Source organism: Triturus cristatus, chromosome 2_1 (assembly GCF_964204655.1).
Source record: "Triturus cristatus chromosome 2_1, aTriCri1.1, whole genome shotgun sequence".
NCBI classification, from domain to species: Eukaryota; Metazoa; Chordata; class Amphibia; order Caudata; family Salamandridae; genus Triturus; species Triturus cristatus.
The window spans coordinates 613,629,441-613,656,119 of NC_140581.1; the positions used below are offsets into that span (position 1 = coordinate 613,629,441).

Sequence of the window (26,679 nt, forward strand, 5' to 3'; positions counted from 1 at the left end):
GAGATGGTGGACAGATGTAGCTTAATGGACGTGAACATAAAGCCAGACTTAGCCAGTGAGAGCAGATAAGGTAAAATTTTGTCCGGAGAACAGAGAAAAGGATGTATATCCTTATTAAGACAACACGAACAAAAACGTTTCCATTTGAGAGAGTAAGTCTTAATCGTGGATGGTGACCTTGCTTTAGTAAGTATGTCTCTACAGTCCTGAGGCAAATCTAACTCCTTGAATTCAGAGAGTTCAGAAGCCAGGCATGCAGCTGCAGTGGGGCTGAAAGTGGAAAGAGAATCTGGACCCTGCTCAATGTCAACAATGTTGCCGGTACTGGAAGGCGAAAAGGTCTGCATTCTGAGAGTAGCAGCAGCTCTGTAAACCAGTGCTGACGCAGCCAACGTGGGGCAATGAGAATTATTCGGCACGGCTCCATTTTCAACTTCATCAGAAGTCTAGGGAGTAACGGAAAATGCGGAAAGGCGTAGGCGAAGATCCCGGTCCACCTCATCAGAAAAGCGTTACCCCAAGAACCTTTTTCTGGTTCCCAGCTGGCATAGAATTGGCATTTCCAATTTGTCTCAGAAGCAAAGAGATCCAAGTTGGGCTTGCCCCAGATCTGGAAGATGTAATCTAGAAGCTTCTGATCCAGTTTCCATTCGTGGCAAGAATTGGGAGTCCTGCTCAAGGTATCTGCTAGACTGTTCTTTATCCCAGGCAGATGTTCCACCTTTATAGATATTTGGTGAGAGAGATGCCATTTCCATATCTCGTGAGCTTCCTGAGATAGGATTTGAGAGCGCATTCCCCCTTGATTGTTTAGGTAATGCATACATGTGATATTGTCCGTCCTTATGAGGACCGAGGATCCTTGAAGCCTTGGGAGGAAAGCCTGCAGGGCTATAAATATGGCCCGCAGCTCCAGGAAGTTGATGTGCATTTTTGCAAGTGCTTTGGACCATTTCCCCCTTATGCGTAGGTCTTGAAGGTGAGCCGCACCCCCATCCTTCAAGAGAAGCACCTGTAGTGAGGACGAACTCTGGTGTTCGGGCAAGGAAAGTTAGCCCCGTCTAGAGATTGCTGGAGCGCTGCCACCAAAGTAGCGCTGTTCGCATGGCTGGAGTTATCCTTACCAGGTCGTCGTACGAACCGGTCACCTGAAGCCATTGTTTGTCTAGTTCTTCTTGTACAGGTCTCATTCTGAGATGAGAGGGAGGTACCAATAAGATTGCAAAGGACAATTTCGAGAAGAGATTTTATTAGCCTCACAGAAGTGAACTTTCTTCCTCTTAACTTTGTTGCTAGAGAAATTAGGTGCGATTGCTTAGCTTGTCTTGGATAGTGTCCAAAACTGACCCTAGAAATTGCTTCCTTGAGATTGAAACATTTGAAGGCAAATTAACATTACTTTTGAGGCTTGACAAAAAAATGGTGCTTTTATCAACCAGTCGTCTAGGTAAGGGTACAGTTGCAGGCCCTGCAGCCTGAGATGACCAGCAACTGGAGCTAGACATTTTGTAAAAACTCTTGGAGCTGACCGCAGACCAAAAGGGAGAACTCTAAATTGAAAATTAGCATCTGCAACAGTGAAACGGAGAAACTTGAGGTTTGCGATGGATAGGGAAGTAAAAATATGCATCTTGCAGATCTAGCGTCGTCATGAAATCTGCATGATCAAGGAGTTGCAGAATGTCCTGAAGAGTGACCATACAGAAGGACTTTTTCTGCAGATATTTGTTTAACCTCCTTAGGTCTAGAATTGGCCTCCACTCTCCCAACTTTCTTTAACATAAAGAAACGGGAAATAAAAACCTTTTCCCACTTGGGAATGAGGCACTCTTTCTATAGCTCCTTTCTGGAGAATTCTAGCTTCTTCTTTGAGGAGACTGAAATAAGGTGGAGATTTCTTCTGAGGTGGGTGGCGCGGAGGGATCTTTATCAATTCTAGGGTATGACCTAAATTGACTATGTCCAGTACTCATTTGTTGGAAGTAATTTTCTTCCATTGGTCGAAATGTAGGGAAATATTTGAAGTCCTGGGGTTGAGGTGTGGCCGAATTGTTGCAGGTGCTGGGGAGGTATCACTGTTTTCTAATATTGACTCTGACCTGCTAAGGCTGCTTTCCCCTGTTTAGTTGTCTGTGTTAAGCGGCAGCAGGGGGGGGACTCTGTAAGATTGTAGTGGTTGATAGCCATTTCTATATTGATAAGTCTGGGGCTGATATTTTTGGTAGCTCCCACGAAAGGAGTAAGACCCTCTGCCACAGGTGCCACGAAAGGGTGTTTTCCTCTACTGAAGTGCACCCAACGTTTTAGCTGTGTATGTGTCCTTTTTTATTTCATGCAAGGCATCGTCAATGTGTTTGCCAAACAGTGCAACCCCATCAAATGGCATATCTAGTATCTTGCTCAGCACCTCAGGACGAAAGTTGGTAGACTTAAGCCATCCTTGGCGACAGAGGACAGCTGCCCCAGCCAACTGTCGAAAACCTAGAGAGACCAAATCCATGGAGATGTCAATTATCTCAGATGCTGCCTTTTCCCCTTCAAGGAGAATTTTTCTTGCCTCTTGTTTTTTGTCATCCGGCAAAAATTTGAGGTAGAGAGCAGCATCCGACCACATTTGGCAATCGCATCTTCCCAGAATTGCCAATGAATTTGCAGCATGCAAAGAAGCACCCACCATGGTGGTGAATCTTTTTCCGATAGTGTATAGTCTTCTGACATCTTTATCTGGTGGTGCAGTTATTGGGCAGAGGGATTTCTAGATCTCCATTGCGCAGCTTGGGAAATGACCGAATCTGGCCTAGGCTGGCCAGTCAGGAATGCAGGGGCATCATCTGGGGCCTTCTACTTCTTGTCAATCCCAGGAAGAATTGCAGGTACAAAGAAAGGATTCTTCACAATTTTAACACCCTCTTCCCAAATATGGTCAATGATGGCAATAGCACGGACAGATTTCCTGCTCTGGTCTTTGAAGTCATATGAAAAGCAGTCGGACTGCTTAACAGGCATGGGAAGGTAAAAATGGTTTACTGCTCTTTCCATAATGGCATGAAAACCCTCAATGCCTTCCGGAGGAGGATGAATTGCATGAGGGGCCAGTGGAGATGGTGTTGGAATTAAATAATCCTCCCACTCATCGATGGTAGCGGGTGTCTTGGGAAGTTCACCTTCCTCAACGGTTGTGTCGTCGTCATCATCCTGCACTCTATGATCTTGCAGCTCAGGTAAAAGGTCTTGAGCTTCGTCATAGGAACAGATGGTCCTGCTGAATCTAGAACAGGCGGAGGAGAGGGTTGTCTTTGAACAGAACCTGCTGCAGAAGGAAAACAGGTATGGTAGTCCTTCAGCATAGCTGTCACGTCCTGCACTAAAGCCACGGGGATTTGAATCGTAGGCTTTTGACGTGGAAGTAATACTTGAGGCCTTTCCATAGGTTGATAATGATTGCCATAATACTCATCCTCATCTTCCTCCTCTTGGAATTTAACGTGAAGTTGAGAGGGGCTGCGAGCTGGACCGAACAACCCATTGTCCTCAGATTACTCTAAAAAAGTCAGTAGGAAGCAAAGGAGATGCATATTGAGGGTCCTTGCAGTGTTAGTCTTCGACAGTAGACGAGGGAGACAACATCGACGGTGAGAGTGTCACCGACGGGAAAGACGTCGACGGAGGAGAGACTGTCGTCATCAAGGGAACCGCTGACGGTGGAGTAGCAGACTGCGAAGAAATTCTCGTCGACGATGGCAGAGTCTTCGTTAATGGTTCAGTCAACGAAGTAAGTGCCGATGAGGTCGGTGGTGGTTTTGTTGTAGACTATGCTTTTTTTCGACGAAGAGGATGTCCTGACAAACTCTGAGTTTTAGGCAGCTTTTTGGGGTGTTTTAGAGGAAGTTTTTTCCCCAGATTTTTTCTCATAAGAGAATGGCAGCTTCCCTTTTTTTAAGAGGTAGAGTGCAAAGCCTCATGTAGGGACTTTTCTGAAGATTTTTTTTTAAGTCTCTTTGGAGATTCTTCCGACCTGTCCCTCTTCTTAATCAGCTGGACTGATGCCTGAGAACTACCACTGCCTTTATCATCCGACACCACGGATGTTTTTGCTTTTAGCTTCTCCAGCCAAAGAGGCAGTCTACCTTCCCTGTCTAAGTGTTTCAGAGGAAAAGGTCCTGCAAATCCTACAGTCCTTGACCATTTGAGCAGGGTAAAGGCAATAAATATACCCCTTGTGAGATCTTCAAAATGTAGCCTCTTCTTCCCACATGACCAACAAGGCTTGAATAATCCTTTTCAGGAAGTATAAGACATTCTGTACTTACAAATCCAATAGATGTAGAAACAAGCATTGGCATAGCCAATAGGTCTTCGCTTTTGGGACCTTATAAGTGTTTAGCCATGCAACAGTTGCATAACTAAATAATTACAACGTCCCAAAAGCGAGACCTATTGGCAATGCCAATGCTTGTTTCTGTTTATTACTGCTATGTAGTAATGGCGGCGCACGGGTGCCACCATTACTCCATAGAAGTAATAAACAAGAACAAAAAAATGGCTCACGGAGAACATCAAAGTGGCCGTGCAGCCGCGAAAGTGAAAGTGATCGTGATCAAACATAAAAGCGGCCGTGTGGCCGCGAAAGTGAGGCAATGTAGCTCTAGGCTAAAGTGGTAGCACTTTTTTTGAGCCCTCACAAAAAGTCTCGCCAGACCAGCGCTTGCGCTGGGTCAGGCGAGACCTAAAAACTGAGCAAAGCTCAGTGAGACTACCTGTCACACGACATGCAGTAGAAAATCTGAGGGACTTGCCTCTCTGTGGAGTGTTCTAGAGGGTGCAGGAGCACGATTGGCTGTGTTTCAACTTTGGTTCTTTTTACCAAAGGACAAGGATGGGCTACTGCAGTGACTATGTAATCCATTATAGCCTATGTTTATTACTGCTGTTGTATATTCTGTCCTTCTAAAACATTTAATTATAAGGATGCCAGACTAGACTTATTCAGATATATCGGGAAATTAAAATTAAAAAAGTGGCATAAATTGAAAAGACTAGGGGAGAACAGAAGAACTAAAATCCTTTCTCCCATATATCAGGATGATTTGAATATAGGGGACATAGATACCCTCATCAACATGATACAATTAGATCAGGAGAATATTGAGAACATCAGGGAAGACAATGACAATTAGTCAGAACCCTCTGCCGATAATAGCAGGGAGGAGAACGTTACCCAACTTTTGGACAGTTTAGATTTGCCCACGGATAACTGCGCTTTCACAAGTTTTAGACCTAGATCCACATTTCTGCCCGTCCTTCCTCATGACAATTTAGACACATTTCATGAATGTGTCAGCAAGGCATCTTGCACATTTAGACATAAGAAGAGGAATCCCAATATAACTAACAACAATCTCTCTTATACTCAGAGACAGGCACTTAAATCCCTCACCGAGGATGCCAGCATTGAAAAACCATTGAAATTCCCCCGTTATAGTTGGTGCAGGCAACTATAACTCACGCGACCGCAATCCTCTGCTGATGACGTCAGATATTACATCACTGTATTTAGACACTTATTTACCCATGTCTTCTTCCATTCATTTTTAGCTATACATATATTACAAATATTTTTTTTTCAGAAAGACACGTCATCAGTGATGTAATATCTGACGTCATCAGCAGAGGATTGCGGTCGCGTGAGTTATAGTTGCCTGCACTAACTATAACGGGGGAATTTCAATGGTTTTTCACGAGTGAATGTCCAGCTAACTATAACATGTGTGAAACCTATGGTTTTTTAAGTGAATTTGCAAGGTTTTTTAAATGCTAATTCCTAACTATAACGTGTGTGAAACCTATGGTTTTTTCAGTGAAGTTGTACGTTTTTTTTAAATGCTAAGTTATGTATTTTTCTTTTTTTTTTTGTAAGGTTTTTCACCGTGCGCGCACCGTGCGCGCACTGTAGGCGCCCGGTGCGCTTCGCGCACCGCGCGCCCACGTTACGCAGTTCGCGGAATTTTTCAGTTTCTACCGTACGCGCACGCTACGCGTACTCCGCGATTTTTCGGAAAAAAATTAAAGGAAATTTTGGCCCTTGGGGGTCCTTCTGGGACCCTCTGACAAAGGCTAGGGGGTCAGGAACTGTCCACCCTGCCCCCTTTTCACGTTCTCCACCTTTGTTTTTCACCCCCTCAGACTGCGAGAGACAAAATGGCGGCCGACACTTCCTGGTTTCGACCGATTCGAATGTTTACTAAGATCTAACAACCAATCAGAATCGCGCTCGCGCACGGCAGCGCTTATAGATATATATATATAAATATGCTTTTAAATGCTATTTTCTCAGGAAATACTGAACAGATTTACACCAGACCTGCAAAAGGCACATCCCTGACCTGAGGACTACCTCTCTGCCAAATTTCAAGTAATTCTGTTCAGCCGTTCGGGCTGTAGCTTGGACTAAAGGTCCTATGGAAAAATGCATGGAGAAAACACGTTTTGGGACCCCCCCCTTTTTCTCAGCCCCCGCTTGACGAATCCCCCCCGAGACTTTCAGGGAAGGTGCGGAGCGCCCCACCTATTTTGAAAATTTCGCGAGGATTCGTCATTCGGCGCCAAAGTTATTCCAAATAGAATGTTGCGGATTTCCTATGGAAACACGATCCTAACTATAACTATCTACTGGCGACCGCCAGTAGATAAAATATATATATATATATATATATATATATATATATATATATATATATATATATATATATATATATATATATATATAGATAGAGAGAGAGAGAGAGAGAGAGATATATATATATATATATATATCAAAAACCGCAAAGGTAGCGAACTCGCTACCGTAGCCCTCCCCCTACTCACTTGTGATGGTGGTCCGCAGTGAGGTGGCAAACCTCTCCGTATTCCGACAACGCTGTAATTCCTTCTTTTCCGAATCCCCAGCAACCACGGACACCAATTGAGCTTCAAAACGATCTTTTTAATGAGAGCAAATTAGGCAAACAATACTCTACGCGTTTCGGGATCACACTCCCTTGATCACGAGTAAAGCAAAGTGAAACAGGAAGTGCAATAAATAGTCATGTGATTCTTTTGATAAACAACGAAAACAGACTCTTAGGCTACTCGTTACTTTCACGAGGCCATTTTTTTCTTGAATGCAACTTTAACATGCTTACAATGACAGTGCATTGCGGGCGACTGAGTAACACGTTTGTTGTGATCTGAACATTCATTGCAGTATATGCTAATCAGTGACTATTTCCGTCCATACAAATATATGCATTTCATCCAATTCCGATTCGCTCGTGATTACTTCAGCCCAGGTGGGCATTATATACAACTGTCCAAATTACTTGTTTGAACAACAATTACTTCTACTTGACATTTAAATCCATATAAATGTATGCATTTCACCAAATTCCGATTCGCTCGTGATTATTTCAAACCATTCTCTACTCCAGCCCAAGTGGGCATTGTATACAAATGTCCAAATTACTTTTCCGAACGACAATTAATTATACTTGACATTTAAGTCACATATATGCATCTTCAGTCAACACTTCTTGCCCCAGTGGGCTTATCAGAGATACTCAATCTTCCATATGTCACCCGAATAGGACAGAGTGTGCATCTACAAGAAAAAACAAATAAATCAATCAACAATTGATCCAAAAAATTAAAGTAAGACTATACTTCCTGAAACTATGCAATTTAAAAATTCATTAAAACATTTTTAGCAATGACATTTAAACACGAGTTGCTGACTCTCGTTTCAAAAAATGCTGACCTGTGAAGATTCAAAACATAAACTTGTTCAAATTTATCCCAAGTGCACCGCTAACTCCTCGTCACAGTTATGGCCTATCGGAGCCAAAGTACCATATTGGATTATTAGTTTTGACTCCAATCGTCTGAGGTCCTGTACTCTATTTCCTCCCCTCTCATTCATCCTTATTGTGTCAAGGACACAAAAACTCAGTAAATCACTGTTTTGGTTGTGATGACTCAGGAAATGTCGTGCAACAGGGTATTGTTTATCGCCATGCTTGATGGCGCGAAGGTGTTCTAAAATTCTAATCTTGGCCTTATGTATGGTGCTGCCAATGTAGGCTTTTTTACAAGGACAAAACAGGGCATAGACGGCATAATCTGTGTTGCATGATGTATGTTTTAAAATCTTGTGGGGCTTGTTGTTTGGAGAAAGGATGCATTCCTTGCAGTTTTTGCTGTGTTTGCACGCCTTACACTTTCTGCAAGTGTAAAAGCCTTGTACCCCTAGAGTGTTGGTCTGTGTGGGTTCAATGGTTCTGCAGAGTGTGTCCTTTAATGATTTCGCCTTTCTATATGTAATTTGTGGAAACATTTCCACACTTTTTGAAAGGTCACTGTCAGTGTGTAACACTGGCCAAAAAGTGTTGAGGCTCTTGCGCAGATCCCTGGCTTGATTATTAAAGGACGTAATGAACCTTATTTTCTCTGTTTCATCATCTTTTATTTCTTTTTCAGTCAGTAATGATTCCCTTGATCTTTTAGCTACTTCTATCTTTGCTTTGTTCACAGTAGTCTCTGAATACCCTCTTTCCAGAAATCTCAGAGTCACAACTCCTTCTTCCTTTACGTAATCCTCCGGGGAGCTACAGTTGCGCTTAGCTCGCAAGAGTTCTCCCAAAGGGATACTGTCTAGCAGAGGTTTCGGGTGACAGCTGCGTGCGTGCAAAAGGCTGTTTCCAGCAGTTTTCTTCCTAAAAAGGCAGCTTTTTAATTTGTCATTCTGGATGGAAAGGGAAAGGTCAAGAAACTCAATGGTACTCTGTGACCATTGGCTTGTAAACTGAAGATTGTAGATGTTGTCATTAAGGCTTTCTACAAACATATTAGCTTCGGTCTCACTGCCATTCCAGATACATAGGATGTCGTCAATGTACCTCACCCACTTCACTATTTTGTTTTTAAAAGCATCATGTTCTTTAACAACCTTTTCCTCCCAGTACCCCAAATAGAGACAAGCAAAGCAAGGAGCAAAGCAAGTCCCCATTGAAGTACCGAGAGATTGTTTGTAAATTTTGCCGTCAAAAGTGAAGAAGTTTTGTGTTAGGCAGGAAGTCATCATTTCAATAAGCATCTGAGTGTGCCTGAGGTATGAGATGGATCTCTCATTAAGATAATGTTTGCATGCTGCAAGTCCCAACTCATGTGGTATACACGTGTAGAGACTTGCAACATCCAAAGATAGGAGCGAAAATTCTCTCTTCCACTCCAAATTCTCTATTACTTTCAGAAAATGACCTGTGTCCTTGATGTACGATGGGAGCTTGGTGACAAAGGGTTGTAAGAAAAAATCAACATATTTGGAAGTGTTTTCCATACAGCTACCTCTAGAAGAAACAATCGGTCTCCCTGGAGGGTCTGTTGAGTTCTTATGGATCTTCGGTAAAAGGTATAGAGCTGGTAATTTGGGATATCTGCATGTTAAAAAATCAAACTCATTTTTCTCAAGTACCCCGTCTTTCCTCCATTTGTCTAAGCTTGTATGAAACAATCTTATGGAGTGTTCGTACTCCATCCTATTGCTCCTTTGATATTTCTCACTGTCTGCCAGTTGTTGCAAGCCCTCGTTTACATATTTCTTTCGTGATTGAACAACCACGTTGCCCCCTTTATCTGACTTTTTTATAACTATAGAGTTATCATTTTTCAAATTATTAATAGCCTCTCTTTGTGCTAGTGTAACATTCATCCATCCATTCCATTTTCTCTTTGAAAGTTTCATTAACTCCTGAGTTACTCCTTTCTCAAATACTTCAATGGCATCGTTCTTAATTTGTGGCAAAAAGATGGACTTGGGTTTAAATGGGTTTTTTGCATTTAAATTAAGGATGACATTTTCATTTTCAAAATCAATAAAAGGATTATCATTGTTTGTTGCTAAGCCTGCCAATACATTGGCTGTGTGAAGTAACTCGGCATCATTAATACTTACAGCACTTGGTTCAACACTCATGCTTTCTACTTGCGTTTCCACCTTAGTTGCAAACCATTTTTTAATGCGTAATTTCCTAGTGAAATGGAAAAGGTCTATTCGGCTTTGCGTGTAGTTGAAGTCATTTGATGGACAGAAAGTAAGTCCAAGCAAAAACTGCAAGGAATGCATCTTTTCTCCAAACAACAAGCCCCACAAGATTTTAAAACATACATCATGCAACACAGATTATGCCGTCTATGCCCTGTTTTGTCCTTGTAAAAAAGCCTACATTGGCAGCACCATACATAAGGCCAAGATTAGAATTTTAGAACACCTTCGCGCCATCAAGCATGGCGATAAACAATACCCTGTTGCACGACATTTCCTGAGTCATCACAACCAAAACAGTGATTTACTGAGTTTTTGTGTCCTTGACACAATAAGGATGAATGAGAGGGGAGGAAATAGAGTACAGGACCTCAGACGATTGGAGTCAAAACTAATAATCCAATATGGTACTTTGGCTCCGATAGGCCATAACTGTGACGAGGAGTTAGCGGTGCACTTGGGATAAATTTGAACAAGTTTATGTTTTGAATCTTCACAGGTCAGCATTTTTTGAAACGAGAGTCAGCAACTCGTGTTTAAATGTCATTGCTAAAAATGTTTTAATGAATTTTTAAATTGCATAGTTTCAGGAAGTATAGTCTTACTTTAATTTTTTGGATCAATTGTTGATTGATTTATTTGTTTTTTCTTGTAGATGCACACTCTGTCCTATTCGGGTGACATATGGAAGATTGAGTATCTCTGATAAGCCCACTGGGGCAAGAAGTGTTGACTGAAGATGCATATATGTGACTTAAATGTCAAGTATAATTAATTGTCGTTCGGAAAAGTAATTTGGACATTTGTATACAATGCCCACTTGGGCTGGAGTAGAGAATGGTTTGAAATAATCACGAGCGAATCGGAATTTGGTGAAATGCATACATTTATATGGATTTAAATGTCAAGTAGAAGTAATTGTTGTTCAAACAAGTAATTTGGACAATTGTATATGATGCCCACCTGGGCTGAAGTAATCACGAGCGAATCGGAATTGGATGAAATGCATATATTTGTATGGACGGAAATAGTCACTGATTAGCATATACTGCAATGAATGTTCAGATCACAACAAACGTGTTACTCAGTCGCCCGCAATGCACTGTCATTGTAAGCATGTTAAAGTTGCATTCAAGAAAAAAATGGCCTCGTGAAAGTAACGAGTAGCCTAAGAGTCTGTTTTCGTTGTTTATCAAAAGAATCACATGACTATTTATTGCACTTCCTGTTTCACTTTGCTTTACTCGTGATCAAGGGAGTGTGATCCCGAAACGCGTAGAGTATTGTTTGCCTAATTTGCTCTCATTAAAAAGATCGTTTTGAAGCTCAATTGGTGTCCGTGGTTGCTGGGGATTCGGAAAAGAAGGAATTACAGCGTTGTCGGAATATATATATATATATATATATATATATATATATATATAGAGAGATATATATATATATATATATATATATATATATTCACTTAAAAAACCATAGGTTTCACACATGTTATAGTTAGGTGGACATTTCACTCGTAAAAAACCAATGAAATTCCCCCGTTCTAGTTAGTTCAGATAACTATAACTCGCGCGCCCGCAATCCACTGCTCATGACATCACATATTACATCACTCATGATATGGTCAGTGGCATCACTCATGACATCACTGATGACATCATCCTTGTGATAGAGTGGCGGCCGCGCGAGTTATAGTTATCCGAACTAACTATAACGGGGTAATTTCATTGGTTTTTTACGAGTGAAATGTCCACCTAACTATAACATGTGAATTTGCAAGGTTTTTTAAATGCTAATTCCCAACTATAACGTGTGTGAAACCTATACCAATAACTACATACCCACTTATTAACTCTTAGGTCTACATACACCTCCACTCATTCACCTGTACAGTCACTCATACTTATAGTCACTCCATATAAGACTATCATATGCATTTATACACCTATATAGACACTCACACACCACCAATCATCCATAGAGGTACTCTCACACCTAGTCAGTCATGCAAATAATCACACTCCCATTTACTCACCTATGCAGTTATACACACTCAAGTTCACTTACTCATAAAAATAGTACCACATTCTTACGCTCTTATACAATCATTGATACAAGCACACACTCATCCATACAGTCACTCTCACAATCACACACTCTCACATATACTCACTTATATACTCTTACACGCATATATACTGCCTTTCACATATGTAGTTAGTCACAAATGTACCACTGAGATATACATCCAATCCCTAACACACCCATACATACACTCACTCAACCATACAGTTCATCACAGATGCACTCTTAAAACCATGCACCCACTTAATCACCCACTCACACATCTAGTCACAGTCACACACACCCTACCCACACAAACACTCAGGCACCCATACAGACACTCAGACAACCAATCAATAACCCATATAGACACTCCTATAGCTATTCACAAAACCATGCAGCCACTAGAAAATCATCCATTCACACACTTGTACACCCACGTATTCTTCAACAGGCCTTTCCCTATATATATATTAAACATATTAAAACTGTTCAGAAACACATACTCACTGGATGTCGTCATTGGAGTATATATGGTTTTGAGAATGGACAAAGGGTGTGAGAAGATGCACTAATTTATCACATGGATGATGTCATCAGTGATGTCACTGACCATGTCATGAGTGATGTAATATGTGACGTCATCAGCAGTGCATTGCGGGGGCGTGAGTTATAGTTAGCTGAACTAACTATAACAGGGGAATTTCTAGGGTTTTGTACGAGGGAAATGTCCAGCTAACTATAACACCCCTGAAACCTATGGTTTTTCAGTGAATTTTTAAGGTTTTTTAAATGCCAATTCCTAACTATAACGCCCCTCAAACATATGGTTTTTTCAGTGAATATAGATATATATATATTCCGTAAATGTCAATTGTCGTGCGCTCTCAGTGCCAAGAGATGCCACAGAACAGATGGTACAGCAAAAAGGGTGTTTATTCACAACGCGTTACAAGAGTCTTGATCACGTGAATACTTGTGCTCGTACTGCTATCCTAATAAAGTACTGATGGACTGTGGATATAAACAAAGGACAACCAGAATGTACACGGTATAAATGCGGCAGACATCTTGAAACGGTCTATGCCTGTTCTGTAGCTGATGTAATACACACTAGATGTTGCAAATACAAACAACGTCTATTGCTGGCCTACGACAAATCGTAGAAATTATCAATTAACATAATGTCTTTCACCAGTGAAAAAAAAATTCAGAGGAAAAAATTGTCTTGGTGGTATGCTGTGTTAGACAAGTGCCAAGATGCATGTGGGTTGCAACATACACACAATGTTACATGCCAAATGTTCTACAATTAAGCCTGTAGCCTAGATGAGACAATCTAAACATCAATTCAAATCAGCACTTAGAGATCAGTTCTCATGTACACTGGATCACACAAACAGACTGGGCAAGTGCCCCAAAGTGACCTACCCCTTCTTACCTCTCCCATTGTGGTCGTCCGCTGTGTTCCTCTCTCCTGAAATTTGCACTGTTTATTGGTTCTTTGAGCTTGTACTTTTATTCTGGAGTCGAGACAGTGTCTATTTACCCATTTTCCTTGAACCTTATTATTACCTCCAATTGGGAAGGCCATTGGGTTGGGCTACACTTAAGTTGTAAACCGGCTTTTTTTTTTTTTTCTTGGACTGTGTATCTTGGAATGCTGATTGTAGTCTGCGTTTAGTGGTTTGAGAAACCCTTTAATATGCGTGTCTACTAGCTCCTTGCATGAATGAATGTTTGGAACAAAAACAAGTGTGTTTGGAGCTGGACAGGCACAGAGCGGGACAACAAAACTTGCCACTTCAAAGGAAAACGAACACTTGAGTTTTCGTCCAACTGCACTCACTTTTAAAATGCGAAACATCTTTTGTTCGGCACAGATTACCAAAGAGGGGGATGAAATCGGCACCTGGCATACACTTGCGTGATAAAAGCAATGCATTAAAATGGACTTGCTTTGAACTGCCTCCCCCCATTGTGATCAGCTGCAGGGATGGATGGGCGCAGGGGAGCTGTGGGAAGTGCTGGGGAGCCTAAACAAGCAGGACCGCGAAAGTTAAAGCGAGCGCGCAAATGGAAAAAGATTGTCAGGAATACAGCTGGCATTCGGCCGCGCTGCTGCGCGCTCCTGAGCTCACCAGTGTGCCAGTGAGCTCGCCTTTGTGTGCTTTCTTTCTTAGAAACACGCACGCAAAGGCCAATAGCGTGTGAGCAAAAAAAAAAAAAAAGCACACGCACGAGCCTGTGGTCTGAGTTGGAAGTCCTTACTAGAAGCTTCGCAGTGCACCGCATGCGCGCTGGCTCAGGTGAGACCAAAAAAAAACTATCATAGAATACATGGCACAGAAGTGCACTAAATGGTGGTCTTCAACCAGCACTTGTATCCGTCTCAACAAATACCATCCCCAGACCAATGCACTAATCCAGATGTGGTTTAGTAGGAGACTTTTTAAAACATTTGGTGGGACTCACCGTACCTCATACATTACTGGAATAAGATTCTGGCTGCCATGAAAACAACACTGGGCTACCCCATACCATTTAAATTAGCTTTTGTCCTATTGGGGCTTTGCTCTCTTAGGCAGAAACAGACCAAATCCTATTGGCTACTGATATGGAACTGCTTAGGAGCAGCAACTATTTCCTAGTGGTATACTGGAAAAAAAGAAATCCACCACCAATCTTCATTGTGGTAGCTCAGACTGTGGCACACATTAGCAATAGAGACATTATCAGTGTTCAGTCGCTGATGAGAGCTTTGAGGAGATTTGGGGTCCTCTGACAATGTCAGGGGGCATTCCTGTGGTCTCCTGCTCAGCATGTTAACAAGTTCTAAATCTTTTCAATTAGTAAAAGTAGACAGAATGAGTGTTCGCAGAACAGAGACGAGAGCTCTCTAGTGAGCCAAATCACGTTGTAGATTGCACTGAGAGACACGTATACCAGTTATGCCTATTGCTAATTGTAAATTAATATATGCCAAACTTCAATATACTGCAATGTTTTACTGGACCGTTTTCTTCCCCAGGGTTGGGAGAGGTGATGGGGGAAGGGAGGCTAAAAGGGAAACCAATAAGTGATGAGAAAAATTGCACTATCTTTAGATAGTGTCCAATTTTAGAGCAAATACTAACTGTATAAACCAGTACAGATGGAATGTGATCATTAGTTTCGGGGGGAGGGGGGCATCCATAAAACAGCCATTTATTAAAATATATATTTTTTTTTTAAAGTTTGGAAAATTAGTATGTCATCTAAAGTGTTAAGTCTATATAAGTGTGGAGAGCATGTAAAAGCGATATACCTCATCCAAAACAGATCACAAAATTTGACACAATGGGAGACAATTTTGGGGTGCGAGGAAAATAAATAAATATTTGAGACAGTCGCCAGATTACACAGGTTTATATGCGAGATCTTTTAGAGCTTGCCTATTTTATATGCTGAAAGGGCATTTAATTAGCTGATTTTCAGAGGGTCATAGAGGCTCTGCTCGATTGCATGCTGAGATTTATTTTAAGGTAACGGAACGTAGCAAATTATCTGTTTAAGCAGCATTTTATTATTTCCATCTAAGTAAAGATGTAAAAGTTTTCCTTGGTTTAATATTAAGCTGTTGGATTTTATTCCCTTGTAATACATCAAATTATCTAGCATTTCATCTGATGTTCACTTTGCTGAGGCACAGGAGCTTTCTTATCACAGTTTCGATTACAACTGAAGTACTGTGTCAGAACAAACAAACAAAGAACCACACACCACAGATATACAAGTACTTCAGGGGTCAGCAATGCAGAATACAAAAAGCTGACGGCTATTAGGGCATCAAAATCAAAGTGATGGATGGAATGCTTGAGTTAATCTAAGCCACTGACGACCGCTAGGAGCTGCATCCCAATCCATTGTTTTTTGCCCATCACGCCACCTCAGTTTGGACCCAGCCGTATGCAAATCAGCCGTGACCCTGTTCCTCATGGGTACAGTCCAGCCCGAACTGTCAGGCCCTCACCGAACTGGAACACAAGCAACCTAGGAACGGTGTAGCCCTTAATACTTTAGTAGGTCGGCTTAAGTGGTTCAGATGTAGGTCCCGTGCACACTGTCACTGGAATCAAGCAACACTAGAAGCAGAATCTGGAGCACACAGAAAGCTTAAGCCAATCAACACCTATTAGTAAGGGGGGAAACAAAAAAAACGGCGAGGGTGCACATAATTCAAGTAAGGAGGAATGGCATGTTTTCTGCACACACAGATGTGAGGTACCGGTGTGCAAATTTCTGAAAGCAACAGCTACAGAGGCAGTTCCCAAACCTGCTACTAGATGGGAAGGTACACACACGTTGAGAATGGGCTGAGCCAGGACCTGAGTGTATGTAGATATATTGTGAAAAAGTACACAAAAACTCTTTAGCTCTTACCTCTGTGCCATCTATGGGAGCTGGCTTAGCTTGTATCGGTTTCTTTTCTCTGGGTGAATCAGACTCAGACTGGCTTCCAGAATCTGAGTCACTACCCGAGTCGCTGCTTCCAGACTGACTGCTGCTATCACTGCTGCTCCCCGAACTAGAACCAGATCCAGTGTCATCTGAATGACTGCAACACAAACAGCAAAACGACAATGCGTTTATTAGTAATCTGAAGCAAGCGATTCTAATCTACCAAGTTCAAATAATGCAAAGGCATTTAATTTATTTAACAACGACTTGACTCAATCATGTTAGGTCCCTATAAAACTTCTGCAAATACATATACTTAAATGTGCTCAACTTATTTTAGATATTTTCAAACCCAAACAAATTTACGGATGCCAGTCATATTAACTTTCAAACGATTTCACCCATGTTCAATCAGCGTTATCATATTTAAAACAATTATGTTTGCCTACCAAAAGGAATTGACATTAAAATACCATGCAGCAAAAAGGACAAAAATAACTTACCTGTAACTACTGCTTTCCAGCACTGGAATTCTTAGATATATGTACTTGAATCATTTCCCTTGTCAGGCTGCAAATAACCGTCCGAGCCTAAAAGTCTACTACTGGGCCATAAAATTAACTGAAGTCAACAAAGCAGAAAAGCGTTGAATTCTATGTCAGGACCGGTGGCGAGGATGATGCTATTCTTTCTTCACTTTATTGAATAGCAGCCGTTTGAAGTTAAAATAAAACAAACTACTATTCCCATGGAACATCGGGAACAACAGTTAGAAAACAATAGAGTCCATGGATCGAGTGTCCTGTCTGTCTGCACCAATCACGGCGCTCCAGGATCCTCATAGTCCCCTGTCACTGTCCATTCCCCCTTTTTAGGTCTCGCTGGCTATCGTGTAAGCGATCGCTCAGCGAGACTCTAGTAATGGGGCTCCCAAAAGCGCTCCCAAAAGCGGATTGCATGGCGAGCACGCGCACAATCACGTGCATCGTGCCGCCATGCAATCCGTTTGGCATCCTACTTCAAATGGTCCGCTCCCCCGCCTGGAATGCGCTCCCCCGCCCCGCCAAGCGCGCGCGCCACGCTCCGCAGGGCTTTTCTTGTTTATCCATGTTGCCAGCAACCAAATGGCTTTCTGTTTCCTTTCTTACAGTTGTTTTTAGAATCGTTGGGTTAATTTCCATCTAATACGAGACGGTTTATTCATAGTCACTGGCTAGTGCTTTCATCAAAGTATAGCGCCATGTGGCACTTTAGCTCTCTGGGGAAAACAATCCCATAATCAACAACTGAGTAGGCACAGCGCCTCTCCTCGCGCCCTCCTCCCTCTCTGTCTTTCTGCTCCTGATGGCCTCTCCTCCTGCCTTCTTCTCAGTCTTCTCACCCCTCTTTCCTACACATTACTTGCCTTCCCCTCCTTTCTGCTGCTGTCTGCTCCTTTGCTTTTTCCTTCCTTTTCCTCGCCCTCAGCCCAGTTTCATGGAGCGGGAACCAAAAAGTGAACAGAGAAAAGGTTAGTAAAGATCTCACCTGGTACCAGAAATATGCTTGACATCCTCGGACCCTCCTGTTACCCCGTTTACCTCCTCTCCTGCCATCCTAATAGCACTCCGTTTCCCTCTTCTGCATCTTTCCCTCCTGCCCTCACCCCCCCCCCCTTTACTTCCTGCACTCTTCATTTGTCTCCAACACAGGTTTACCTTTGGTCCTGTGCTGTGTCACGGGAACGAAAAAACATTGTATAGCGCCAAGCCTACAGCAGGACCAGTGGAATTCATGGGGCGCATAGGGGAAGGTCAAATTATGTGGTAGGGTTGAGTAAATTATGTGACAAGAAAAAGCAAATTATGCGATGTAATGAGGCACATTTTGTAATCGTATCACTTCATTTTTTGTGATTATTACACTTGTTAACACCGTATGGGCATTGGTTACCACTCAGCACCAGTTTCATATGAAAATAGAGAAATAAGCAACAGAAAGGCGACCACTCATCTACTACAAAGGGTGTTCCACTGCTGGAAACTCGTCGCTGCACTTCTAGTAACTTTTGAATTGCTTGAGCTAAAACAAAATTAGTTTTTAATAAAAGCTGCAGATTATGCAGCAAATGATGGATTATGTTGCAAATCCATAATTATGCTAAAGGTGCCACAGCCGCACAATCGCATCTAGTGGCCCTGGCTACTGTCACACTGGCTCATAAAATGCCAGTTTAGTATGACTAAGCACTGGGTAAGTGCAAAGCAGTGGGGACTTGCTTATTATAAATACCATTTAGTTAAATTATCTACATGATGACAACCAGGCTATTTTAGTTGATTCCCTCTGTGTCACAACTTAGGACCTCATTCGCCCTCTTTCCATATATTAGTTAGGGGGTTGGTCTTGGTTAAAATAAGGTGATTTTGGCGGCATCATCTTTCAGTGGGAAGAGTTCTGAATGTGACCTTATTGATGAGTTTGCTGCTGTTTGTGCAGCTTTGTGTTGCACCACGTGGCCCAGCATCTCAAGAGCACCAGTGCTGCGCTAATGTCGATGTGGGCTCTGTCAGTGGCGTAACGAGGTCAGGTGGTACCCGGTGCGGAAAATTTCATGTCACCCCTGGCTTGACGAAATGGCAAAAATATGTGTTTAAAACACACATTTTTGCCATTTTGTCACCCCCCTCAGTGATGACATCCCACCGCACCCCACTTCCTACGCCACTGGGCTCCGTTTCTCCTCTCGATGCCGACCACCATTCTCAGTCATTCCCTCCAAATATGCACCATGATATTCTGCCAGTGATCATTTAACTGCTTCCAGATTTTATTCTAAAAAGGGGTTCCATCAAGTAGTAATAAACCTTTATTAGTTAATGCCTGTGAATGGCAAAGCTGCTGTACAATTGACAAAGCCCTCACCATCCTGAGCCATGAACTCTGTAAAGGCCATTTTTATTTACAGATCCAAACTGTGTGCTCACATCATAACACAACCTTTTTTTCGGTGTTGAGGAGCATCAGCTAAAAGCATAGCACCACCAGTATGATGAAAGTGAGACTCATTGGCATAGTCAATAGGTCTCGCCTCAGGGACTGTATAAGTGTTTAGCCATGCAACAGTTGATGTTGTTGCAATAGGTATATTGTGCTGCATAACTAAATACTTATAAGGTCCCAAAGGCGAGACCTATTGGCTATGCCAATGCTTGTTCTTCGCTGCTCGCAGCCTGGTAAGTCTACCTATTACTCTGCTCGTATTTTTTCTAAGTTGTGTGGCGTTAATTGCTAGTGTGACAGCCTTACACTGTTTCTCAAGTTTCTACTGTGTACGCTCTTTGAGCAGCTTTGCCACTGTATTGCTTTGTTTATTCAGGCTTTCAACTGTCTGTCAGACAGGACGCGGACTCCCATGTCGGGTGATTTCGGGCGATCCAGTTTGATCTTTGGAGCCATTTTTATTGCTCTCACTTCTGTTCCTTTCAGTTTTGTTTTTTTCCCCCCCCAAGTCGAGTCATCCGCGACTCGGGTTGACCCGATCCCGGCCATGGGAGCGACCAAGCTCCCTAGCGGCCGCGTAGTTGGTGCGAGGCTCAACGGTGTGCCCCTCCCACAGCTAGAGGGCGCCTGTGTTCGCCCTCAGCCTGTGGCGCGCGCACTTTGGATGAAGCGCAATCCGCGCATTCCTTTCCGAGACGCAGAACTTCAGGGAGCCTTGTCCACCTGCCTTGAACGCCCGCTGGGTCTGTAATTCCTGCCATTAGGCAGCGCTTGCTAATTGCACGACCCCGTGAATGCCCGATTCAATATGGGTCAGTATCCTGTCATTAGGCAGGGTTTTTCCTCAGCGTTTTCACACCCGGGGGTCTGTATCTTTTAGGCCTTTGCACGCTCTCCCACACAGAGTCTGTATTGTGGGCCTTCTGCCCCGCGGGGACCCTTATCAGGCAGGCTGCTCTCTTTATTATAGCACCAGGGCTGTGGGGTCCCAGGCTTCAAGCCCTATAAGTGAGTACAACCCACCCAAAGTAGAGGCTGACACCCAGCCCCCCTTATCTGGACGCCACCCGGCTCCCATAGTTCCCACTTAATTTGTACAGGGTCACCCCTTCCATTACTATGGAGGCCTATAAGGATGACCAGTGGGAGGAAGACCCATTTACGGCACCTGCAGTGGGACGAGGACTTTTACAATGGGGTAGATGCATCCATCCACAAGGCGGTCGCAGAAGCCATGACACCTCTGGAGGAACGCTTATCCCATCAGCTGGTGCAAGCCTGTGACAACCTGGCTAGGGCTACACAACTCTTACCGGACAATACCCATCCCCCACCCCCTCAGTGACCCCCAGGCTGCCCAACCTCCACCTTCCAAGCACGCCGGGACACTAGGGTGGATGCAGATGCCTTTGATCGCCTTAGCCAGTACCACCCTTTTTGTGAACCCCACTGACAATGGAGATGGCGGCAACAAAGACGCCAATGCTGGCCCGTCTCGCCTCTGGTGCCCCTCCTGCCCCGCAGCCGCTTCGGATGAGCAGAGACTTTGTGCAGACATGCTAGACCCTGACGACATCCTCCATCCGAGGTCCTCTGAGTGGGCTCCCTCAGACCAAGTTGGCCAGTATGTTGCGAGCCAGATACGCCGGCCGCTGGAGCCCAATGCGCGCATCTGCCTTCGGGCGGAGTGCACACGCCCCTCGCAAGAGGACAAAGTGGCTTCTACCCCTGACATTGACATGGCAACTTTCCTCCAGAAGTTTGTCAAAGACCCAAAAAAGGGGATTGATAGGTCTTGGCTCGCTTGCCAAGATAAGCTCCTAGACACCCTTGGTCCGCTGACGAAGATTCTCGACATGGCGGAGGAGGCAAAGTTGTTGGGATCCCTGATCTCCCCTGAGCACCTCTCCTCCGGGGCCCAACGCGCAGTGTTTTTTCTTGGCAACGCCAACTGCGCCATCTCTACAGAGCGGCGCAGGTCCCTACTCATAAAAGTAAATCCAAAACTGGGGGACCTGGCCGACTCGGAGGCGGGGCCAATTGCACAGGGCGGCCTCTTTGGGGAGCCCTTTATCAAAGAGTTAGGAAGGTTTGTGGACACCTTTACGTCCTTAGATAAGGCACAATCCTCAATAAAAAAAGGTGTTTCACCCTTGGGTTTTCCGAGGGGCCGGACGAGGAAGGGGCCTCTCGTCCTTCCGCCCTAACCAACACAGGTGACAAGGCTCCAACAACGGTCAATACCAGGACCAAGCCAGGTTCGGGAATTTTTACCCGACCAGAGGACGTCGCGGCAGAAGCAGAGGCGACAGGGGTGGTGGCGCCTCCAACTCTTCCGGTGAGTGTTCTCCCTTCTTCCTTTCTAAAAGTGGGGGGTCATCTGGCGCATTTTTTCCAGACCTGGACTTCCATTACGGGGGAAGCATGGGTCTTGCAAACCGTACAAGAGTTCCATATAGAATTTCACAGGGAACCCTTGCAGCCCGTTACCCCGCGCCCACTCTGTTTTTTGTCAACAGAGGTCTCTCCTACTCACAGGTGGTCAGCCTCTCCACGGAAGCCAGTGAAGAACTTCAGTGGTGGCTCGCCTATATGGAGGTTTGAAATGGTCGCGCAATCTTCTGTTCCGCGGCAGATGTCATTATAGTGTCAGACACCAGCAGGTCCAGCTGGGCCGCGAGGTACGGCGATTTCGCCACGGGAGGTGTGTGGTCACCACAAGAACAACGATTACACATCAACTGTCTGGAGCTCTGAGCGGGCTCATTCAGGATCCAGTGTGGGTCTATGGATTCGATCCGGTCCTGCATCCTCCTCAAGATGGACAATATCTTGGCGGTCCGATATATCAACCATCTAGGGGGCACTCGGTCGAAGGCAATAACAGACCTGGCGGCAAGCTTCTGGCAGTACTGCCTGGACCACCAGATCTCCATTACAGCGGAGTATCTTCCCGGTCAAGACAACCAGGTGACTTCCATTCACGCCACTCTCACGACGTGAGCCTCTGGAAGCTGCATCTGGAAGTATTTGCGTAACTCCAGAGCATTTGGGGCCCTTTTTCGGTAGACCTCTTTGCTTCTCGACTGATCGCCAGCTTCCCCGGTTCTTCATCTGGAGGTTGGACCCACATGCAGAGAAGCGGAAGCGTTCCTGCAGGACTGGCAGGGGGAAACGGGCTATGCCTTTCCCCCAGTTTGCCCTTATAACGATGGTTTTGCCCCAAGTTCGGCGCCAGCGAGCTAACGTGGTGCTCATCTCGCCAATTTGGAGATCGTAAGTTTGGTTTCCAGTTCTTCTGGAACTTTCTTGGGATTTTCCAATCCCTCTCCCCCGCTTTCCAGCTCTTCTTCTGAGTCCGGACAAGAATCCCCACAAGCTCATCACCCAAGGCTCCTTAGCCCTGATGGATTGGCGGATTACCAGGGATGATGGGCGTTCCCAGGCCTTTCGGGAGTGGCTGAGAAGTTAATGTCCAAGGCCTGGGCCGATAGTACCGTCAAGCGCAACCGCTCCACCTGGAGAAGGTGGTTTCGTTGGTGTGTGCAACGGGGTCTCAATCCTGTGGCAGCAGCTGTGGCTTCCATTCTCAATTTTTTGGCCACCCTAGGGGAAGAGGATTTGGTTTATAGAAGCATGAATACCTTCCGCTCTGCTATTTCAGCAGGCCACACCATGGTGGACTGCTCTCCGGCGGGTGAACACCCCATGGTCTGTCGCCTACGCAGAGGCATCCGTCTCTCTTTGCCTCAGGAGCCACGGTTCTCCCAACTCTCGGACGTCAATCAGGTTTTCAACCTGTCTCTATCATGGCAGCCGATAAGATTCCTTTCCAGGAAGGAGCTCTCGGCGAAGCTTGCCATGCTACTCTGCCTTATCTCTTGCAGACAGGTTTCGGACGTCAGGGCCCTGGACGTCTTAGGTCGGATCTTCTCTCCTACAGGGGTTACCTTCACGATCCGTAGACAAACAAAATGTATAACGAAAACCATTTCTTACCCTGCCTTTCTGGATTCTCCGAAACTATGTGTGGTCTCTTGCCTCAAAGCATACAAGGAAATGTGAGAGTAATTTAGTCCTCCAGGAGAACGTCAACTGCTCATTGCGCTCAAGAAGCCACACAGAGCAGTCTCCTCCCCGCACCCACCCCCCCCCCCCCCACCACCCCCCCTTCCACCCACCCCTTTGGGTAAGATGGGTAATGCAGGAAGCAGGCATAGACTTACAGGCCTTCGGGGCTCACTCCACCGGAGGAGCAATGGCCTCTAAAGCATTTACCCTGGGAGCTAGTCTAGTAGACAATCTGAACGCAGCAGACTGGACTTCAGACTCTACCTTTAAGCGGTTTTACTTCAAACCGGTTATTGACATGGCTCACTTGGTGATGAGCAAGCTTTAAACTAGCATAATCCTCGCCTCCGGTCCTGACATTTCCTAGCTATCGTAACGGAAAGTTTCAACTCTATTAAGGACTCTGAGGCGAGGATTATCCCACCCAGGGTACAAGTCCTTTTGAGACCTTCCCACCCTCATACTGTGTAAGTAAAATCTTTTAGCTCGCTGATGTTCACACTGACTGCGTTTTCCCTGACTATGTACTTGTGACTATTTCCCCCTACAGGGCTAACCCTTAACCATTGCTGTCGCTTAAACTATGTTACTTGCTTTCTACAGGCGACTCAAACAAACAAGATTCGTGAAGTGTACTTGCTGGCTGATCGAGCGATGAAAGAGGGGGAATAGACAGTGACAGGGGACTATGAGGATCCTGGAGCCCCGTGATTGGTGCAGATGGACAGGACACTATCCATGGACTCTATTGTTTTCAAACTGTTGTTATTCCCGATGTTACATGGGAATAGGAGTTTGTTTTATTTTAACTTCAAATGGCTGCTATTCAATAAAGTGAAGAAAGAATAGCATAATCCTCGCCTCCGAGTCCTTAATAGAACTGAAACTTTCCGTTACAATAGCTAGGAAATTTTTCATTACACAGTACTTCAGAGTTTCAAGCACATTTTAATTTAGACCATATAAAGGATAAGAAAAACAGAAGAGTCTAAGGGCATCAAGATAGATAACTTGATGGACTTTGATCTTTCCAGGCAGTAAGATGACCCTTGTTGATCTAACTGTTCAGACCCCCTTAGGATATCACAATTTTGCTACTGGCAAAAACATTGCACTTTTATACAAATGAAGTAATCTTTAAATAAGTACCTGTAAACATAGTCATTTAAAAAAATGAAAAAGGATGATGCTCCTGTCATTGAGTCTGCGCTGCCACTGAGACAAAGAAAGAAGGGTGAGCAAAAGGCCAGCTGGCAATAGAGGTGTTAAGTTTCTTCATTACCTACCTGTTAACACCTTGCAAATGTACAGGGCCTTCCTCCTGTGCTACGAGGCTGAACCTGGCTCTCTAAGTACCTCTCTGTTCCAGAGACCCCCCTCCGTCCCCACTTCTCTTTGTCTTGTGGGACTCGCTATCTCCCTGCAGCCCCTTGAATCTTCTACACCCCCACCGTCTGACTCATGCGGTCTAAACACCCATTCCAGTCCAGGATCCATCCTGGACTGGAATGGGTCCAGGATGGATCCATACATTCCCCCTACAGAGTCATGTTTACTCCCCTACAACCCCCCCCCCATTCCCCCCTGCTGCTCTGTGCACGTTTAGAAGGAATGGAGGTTGGCAGATGCCAGAGACAGCAGAGTTTTCAGTTTTAAATGTGCACTCTGGCACCAGGCCAGATGTGACGTGCTTCTGTACATTGTCACAGACTGATTTGGCAGAGTCTCCAGCAGTGACAGACCAAGGCCTGAAAGGTATTTTTGTGGCAGGCACATTTTCTGCTTGCCACAAAAATACTGCGAATTTGGGGTTTATAACCACAAATTTTGTTTATTTTCCTGTAAAATTTGCCACCCCAGGGCGTAAAATCCCATGAGGGTTTGACTATTTGTAAAAAAATTGACTATGTTTCATAAAGGGCTAAACTGCACAAGTCATTTATGAAGAGTCTGCACAGGTCTGGATCGGCCTATGACCAAGTTTCGCTGCCGCTGCCTGGCCAGAGATAGTCAGGCCCCGTGGACGTCTTTAAGGTGCATCGGTCGCAGACGATCCCTCACCGGCCTGCCTGGCTTCGACGGAGGTATTTGGCTCCCCACGAAGTAGAGTAGCAGTGGTTTTTGCCTTCCGCCCAACCCTCAGTACGACCAGAACCTTGGTATAGTCGAAGTGCTCGCTGCCGGCGAAGATGAGGGGCACTGTGGGTCACATGTCTGCAGCTCCCGTGGGAGCAGTGTAGTGGGACCGGTTACACCCGGTTGGAGGTTGAGTGTTTTCCTTCTCTTGTTCCGGCCTCCTTGGAAGTGGCTGCAAAGAGGTTCATAACTGAAGGGGCCTGCCCAGATTTGTGGTGAGTTGACAGGCTAGCCAACCGTGTCTCAAAGTGGTTCTTTGCCTCAAATTACACACACTGTGTCTTCCTCGCCCCCTTGATAATATCAACTGCTGCTCTTCTTTACATGCGCACCATTGGGGCTGCCAATGAGCTCTCTGTCCCTGTAGTGTGGTGCCGGTTGGTTGGTCTTAACATCTTTAGTTGCAAGAAGCGATAGATGGAACTATTATCTTCAGCTGTATGAGCTCACGCGGTTGGTGTCAGTGCTCACGGGCTGGAACCTTGATTGATGGGGTTGTCTTGTTGCCATTTTCAAATGTAATTACTTGGCTAGACATGGGCCATCCTGCTCTCTTCCAGCTTTGACATGAAACCTATTCTACAAGATGGCAACCATTTTTTAAATTAAATGAAACTGACATAGGACTATCTGTCTAGTCCTGCATAGAAAGGAAAAGACGATGTGCAACTTTGCATGGTTTTATAGTGAAGTAGGTCTAAGTAAAGAAGATTACTTTATGACTGGAGATTTGTGGCCACTGCTACATGTTTACAATGGGGTTCTGTAATATTATCTTACAGATTACCATGGCTGGAGTGTACTACCTCCAACCCCTATTGTGGGGCTCCTTCTCTCTTCTTTTTGAACATATTCGGATCCTATACATTTGTTTATTCAGAGTATTTCACTTTAATTATCTAGGTGAGCCT

General features: G+C 44.4%; 1 protein-coding gene across 3 annotated transcripts in view; it reads right to left on the reverse strand.

The window, feature by feature from the left end:
* Nucleotides 1–26,679, reverse strand: part of CHD1 (chromodomain helicase DNA binding protein 1) — a 1,484,343-nt gene that overhangs the window by 1,380,725 nt on the left and 76,939 nt on the right. For all 3 annotated transcript variants that reach the window (XM_085632544.1, XM_085632543.1, XM_085632545.1), the window contains one exon: nucleotides 16,562–16,736. In XM_085632544.1, coding sequence (XP_085488670.1) covers nucleotides 16,562–16,736 — 175 coding nt within the window. The remainder of the gene's footprint in view (nucleotides 1–16,561; nucleotides 16,737–26,679) is intronic.